The 6,000-nt window shown below is 42.4% G+C and overlaps 1 protein-coding gene across 1 annotated transcript in view; it reads right to left on the bottom strand.

Annotated features, from left to right (window-relative positions):
* Window positions 1–470: 470 nt before the first annotated feature.
* Ncoa2 (nuclear receptor coactivator 2) overlaps window positions 471–6,000 on the bottom strand; it is a 208,246-nt gene continuing 202,716 nt past the window's right edge. Inside the window, 1 exon segment of the mRNA XM_038347228.2 lies at window positions 471–4,156. Within this exon segment, the coding sequence (XP_038203156.1) occupies window positions 4,145–4,156 (12 nt within the window). The 3' untranslated portion in view covers window positions 471–4,144.

Here is a 6,000-nt window from a genome sequence, read left to right as displayed (position 1 = left end):
TTAATTATGCATATGGATGTTTCACTCTGTGTGGACATGTGCATCGGTAGAGTGCACTGGATTCCCCCAGAGTTGGAGTTACAGGAGTTGTGAGCCTCCTGACCTGGGTGCTGAGAACAACTCAGACTCTGTTGAAATGCAACAGACATTCTTAATCACTGAGCCTTCCCTCCAGCACACAAGACATTTACTTAAAACAAACAAACAAGGTCTTTAACTCCCTTTCCCTTTTGCAGTTTGATCTAGCTGTCTTGCCTGCATGTCTGTCTGTGCACCTGTGGCCTGATGCCACGGAAGCCAGAAGCCAGGAATGAGTTCCCCGGATCGGAAGTTACAGATGCTTCTGAGCTGCCACGTAAGTGCTGGGAATCGAACCTGGGTCTTCTGGAAGGGCAGCCAGTGCTCAGGTATTTTTAAATTTAAATTACAACAAAAAAGATAACACTATAACCACATTAAAATCTCTAAAGCCATGTAAAACCCGAAGGCATTAAAATTTATTAAATGATGCAGTAACAACAGATTCTTTATTTACAATAGCATTATTAACATCAAATAAGCAAATAGCATCAGCAAAGCAATAGTAACTTGCATAAATGTATTTAAAATTTCTCTGAATATATCTACCTTTGCATAAACTGCTCACACTAGAAATACAAACATCAATGCAGATGAACAAAGTGATGTTCAGAGCCAACTCTGTTTTGAAAAATAAATCACAACCTGAAACACTGTAAGCTTTCTCCTGAAGAACCGTAGTTAATATATTGCTTAATTTTACCCTTGTATAATCTTTTCATATACACATATCTCAGATGCAACTTCATGAGGAACTGTACAAATAAAATCCACGAATGACAAAGAAAAAATGACAGTTAATGTTTGAAGAAATGGATCATCATCACTGTTCAATAACATAAGGGGAAGTGATGATGCACTTGTTCAAAAATTGTACACAATTCACTATACAAATATAATACATTGGACAGCTATGTAGGAATATACAAGACTTAAAAACAGATCTAAGGCATTATGCTAGGTTTTAGCATTTTGAGGTTCTTGCACATAGCTTTTACCTGTAGTAAGAAACTTAAAAGATTTCGTTTTAGTCTATAAAGAAACACCAGGGGAGAAAATTCTAATTAAAATCGAAGCCACTACAAGTAATTTTCTTTGTGGCAGAGAGTGCTTTGCTCTTAGGCAGCATACTACCATACAAACACTAGAAAATTTTAAATTCACACCAACAATTAATGGCTTAAGTTGCATTTCAAAATTGATTGTGTATCTTTGGGTTCTGCAAGTGGATCTGTGCCTCCCAGTTCACGTGTCACACCCATATGAACTGCCAGTTAAAACACAGATTAAAAGTCGCATCTTAAACTGCAAAAAACCATTGCTTTCAATTATTACAGGTCGTAAAAGATACACGTGGGGGGTGTTTTATTCTTTGAGTCAAACGAATCTGTTGTAGTAACACCAGCTCACTTCACTTGTAAAACTTACCACGGTACATGAACACTTAGATGGGTTCTACAACTGAGTTAAGGTGGGTATGCTTTTCACATTGAGCAGTATAAAGAAAACACTGATTCTATGTCCTGTTAAACAAACCAAGCACACATTTACCGTGTATAACGTGAGGAATACTGACGAAGAAGGGGAGTTGATTTGGCGTTTGCTTTTGTGAGAACATGACCAGAGGACCCCTTCACTTACTTCATTCTCCTAATGAGATTAAAATACCCTCTCTTCACGTCTTGATCACGGTTACTCTGACTGCCAGCTTTGTACACTTGCCTGGTCGGGACTGACATGGTAGAATGCATGAATGTTGAAAGATGGGTATTGTGGCTGGTGTTATCGTGAAATGGGACTTAAATTCAAAACAAATCTGTTTTAAAACTCTGCTTTCTCTTGTGCCGTGTCAAGCTGAAAGTTATCCTACCTCACTATTTTTAAAATTGGATCTGAGAATGGGTCACCTTTCGCAGTGCACCACGTGAGCCTCACTCCTGGGGGAGGGCCTAGAGCTCCTGGCCTCCATCTGCTCCCTGTTGCCAGGGCAGCTGTGCAGCCCAATGGTTTGGTGGAGAAAAGTGGAGCCTTGAGCGGGACGCATGAACTGGTGGTCACTGGGCAGTGCTGTCCCCTGCCACCTCCCTGCACTAAGATTCCTCTCAAAGTGGAAAAGGTATTGGAATGCAAATTTCCAGAAAAGTTCTTTAGCTTGGAGCAACACTTTCAGACGATTTACCATTTGTCTTTGGGTCATATCTCTTTTCTATATTTCCACAATCTGTAGATCTATAGAGAGACATAAATATAAATGGGGTAGTTTTATTGTGTTTTTCACCCTGCCAGGAATAAATAGTTAAATTTCAAGGAAAAGCTTCTGTGCCTAGAAAGCCTGGCTATGAGATATTATAAAACGCTTTGTTTCTAGACATCAAAAGATACCTCTGAAATTCAGGTAACAAAGTATGTGTATCAGGGCTGGGGAGAACTGAAAAGGTCTTAGTTCTGGGTGCTGCAGGTGTCGGGATCTGACACCAGTTAACAAAGGCTATTCCCCGAAAGAGTGGGCAAGGAAAACAACCATCAGAGTGCGCTGCTAGTATGTGTAGTCCTTTCTAAGGTTTATTAAGAAAAGAATATAAACATATAAAATCAACACTTGGTTCCTACAGCAGCTGCATATCATATAGATTAGATACATGACTCAAGGTTTAGGAAACAAAGGTCTTAAGTCTAGCAAATCAGGTCCAATCAAGGCATTGGCAGCCTGTACAAACACCGTGAGAGACATTGCTATGAAGATAAATCTAATTTAATACTGAAGTACCCTCATTTTTGAGTCAATCCCACAATATGTATACCTCACAAAATTATACAATTAAAACACTTAAGTTCTGAACTTAAATTATTGCTTGTTTACATATAAACTGGATTTTTCTGTACCTTACAAAACTTCAGCTTTGTCAGCACTGCTAAAAAACAAAATAAAAAAACCCATGGCAGAGGTCAGATCTGTCGGGATGTCTGCTGTCAATTCACCAGTACTCTCTCGTTGGTGGCCAGAGCGGATGCGGCAGCCCAGGCCTTCCTACGCAGGTGTCCGCAGCCTGACTGGTGTCCCTTCTCCACTTTCTTCCTCTCCTTGACAGGAAATGCATTTTTGATGTAAGCTGTTGCTAAGTGGCTAGCAAACGCGGACAGGATGCACGGCTAAGCTGTTTCTGTAGCTTAGGCTGTTGCTGTTGTTTATATTTAAAAGCCACGAAAGTAGGAGGGACAAGAGAAGGCAGGGAGGGGAGGCCAGAGGTCAGGGCCAGAGAGGGGAGGAGATGCCAATTCAAAACCACCTGATCAATCTAAAAACACAATTTAGAAATGAATATTCTTTTACTCCTGATTTAGGGGAACTAGTTTGGTTTTCAGAAAGTGGAAACCTGGAACAGATACCTGTTCATGTGAAGAGCGCTCTCTCTCAGACGCCTCATCTGTTCAAACACTGGACGCTCCTTCCAACACGACACAGTGGTCAGCTTCTTGCAGGCTACGACTCCAGCGTGCTGGGTGTGTTGGTACACACAGTATTGCTCAGTGTCTGCCCTGCTTCCATCCCAAATCCAGGATTTAGCTTAGAACACCTCGTGTTTGACTTTGTTAAAAAATTCCTTTCTTTTCTCTAGACAGGATCATAATCTTTTGTACTAGACTGATTAGCCAAGGAAAACAAAGCAAGAACCCAGTGTGTGGAACTGAACAGGAACAGAACAAGAGCACGGTTCTCCTTAGATACATACACTTAAATACATTCAATCTGAATGGCATGGAGTTTGCCTGTCGACATTTACTTTGCAGGAGAGATCTAAGTTGCACTAAGGTGAATGCAGTGGACAGACTGCGAGATGGTCTGGAGGCGAGCTTCAGGCTGGCAGGAGAGGCAGCACTTCCAGTGGCAGCCAAGCCAGCACACTCTCTGCTGGGGCCAGCGCCCAACTGTCTGCTGATGTGTCCTGGGGGAACTGGTGGCAGGCCAGGTGGGTCAGAACAAGGAGACGCAGCTCTGCAGACTGGTCAGTGTTGGAGCAAGTAAGCCCCGTGGGTTGGAGATAGAAGCAGACTGCTACCTGTAGGGTTAGCAGTATTTCTAGAAGGAAACAGAGGCAGTGTGAAGACAGTGGGCTCTTTATGTTTGGCTGGTTATTTCTGTCGCATCCCTGAGAACCTTTCTCAAACTCTCCACCCCCTTACAATAGTCTCGCAAATATGTGTACCATCATCCTGGCAATCAGTATCAAGTGTTTTTTTTTTTTCCTTTTAAAAATGAAAACAATGCAATGTCCACCACAAAACAAATGCTAGTTTATTCTAGATAACATAAATCTTGTGTTTCTGATGCGGGAAGGTAAATGGTGCTGTTCCTAACAGAATGCCACATTTACAAACCCAAGAGCGCAAAGGTTCTTGCAGGTTGTGGTCAGGGGATGGGCAATCTCTCCTGAATGACTTCTGCTCTCTTATTGAGCATTGCTCAGCCAGGCATGATGGCAGATGCCTATAATCGTAGCGCTCAGGAGACACAGGCAGAGGAGGACCAGGGTGAAGGCCTTCCTGGGCTACAATGGTCACAACGCCACCCACAGCCCGCACCCACTTCATGCATGCATGTGGTATATGTATGTACTTGCTTGAGTGTACACATGGGCTATGGAGGAGGCTGACATCTGGGATCTTTCCCCACCACTCTCTACCTTGCTCCTTGATTCAGCTAGATTGCCTGGCCTGTTCAGGGAACTTTTCCTGAAGTCCTGCGGCTGCAGGCGTGTGCTACCATGCCCAGCTTTTTAGTTGGGAGCTGGGGATTTGAACACAGATCCTTATGCCTGCACAGTAAGCATTTTATCAAATTAGCCCTGAAACTGGTAAACTCTGAATGTAACACATGGTCAATATGGAATCTAGTCCAGTGTGTGACTTCCTTACCTGGTAAAAGCTTTGAAAGTACCGACACAGAGAGCTTTTGTGTACCTAATCATCATGTTATATCCTACACACCATCAGCACCTCTGAAACCCAAAGGTTACAGTGGGAAAACAAACACACTATCTTATTAAGATATGGGCTGGGTTTATTCTAAATCTGATTACTACTACAAAAGCACCCAGGATTAAGACATTCAACATTCATTTAAAACTACAGTTTCTCCATTGGGATCAAGTTATTTGTCTGTTTTTTTTTTTGGGTATTCCAGGGTGGGCTTGAAAGGTTATTTAAAGATTACTTAAAAACTTTATTATTGTTATATATGTTTGAATGTGGAGGTCTGAAGATAACTTTGAGAGTTGGTTCACTTCTTCCACTGTGAGTTCTCGGAAACAAATTCAGGTATATTTCTGGTCCTTGCTTCATTTTTTGAGACAGGATCTCATTGTAACCTGGCTGGCTTCAAATTCGCTAATGACCCTGAATTCCAGATCTTCCTGTCTCTACCTAACAGGATAAAATGTTTTTCAGAGCTGGGTGTGGCTGTGTACTCTTCTGACCCGACCCCAGCATTTGGTAGGCTGAGACAGGCAGCTCTCTGTGAGGTCAACATGGTTTACATACCAAGTTCCAGGACAGCCAGGGCTACAAAGGGAGCTCCTGTTTCAGAAAAATAAAACAAAGTTTTTATCCCTCAAGTGATGGTGTGTGTCAGGGGAAGGAGAAAAAGGGAGGGAAGGCAGCAGGTACCAGCTCCTTCCTTCCTTCCTTCCTTCCTTCCTTCCTTCCTTCCTTCCTTCCTTCTTATGGTAATGGGGATTCACTGAGGATCTTACCCATTTCAGGCAAGTCCTCTACCAATGGGGTCGAATCCCTAGCAGCCCCAGCCTTAAAAAAAAACCAAACAACATAAATAACTGGCCTGATGGTACATGCCTGTGAGTCTAGGAGAAACCAGGAGTTCATGGTCAGTTATATAGTGAGTTTATTAAGACCATCCTGGGCTAC

Source organism: Arvicola amphibius, chromosome 11 (genome assembly GCF_903992535.2).
Source record: "Arvicola amphibius chromosome 11, mArvAmp1.2, whole genome shotgun sequence".
NCBI classification, from domain to species: Eukaryota; Metazoa; Chordata; class Mammalia; order Rodentia; family Cricetidae; genus Arvicola; species Arvicola amphibius.
The sequence above is the reverse complement of the archived record's forward strand: the minus strand, read 5'-3'. Positions and strand labels throughout refer to the sequence as shown.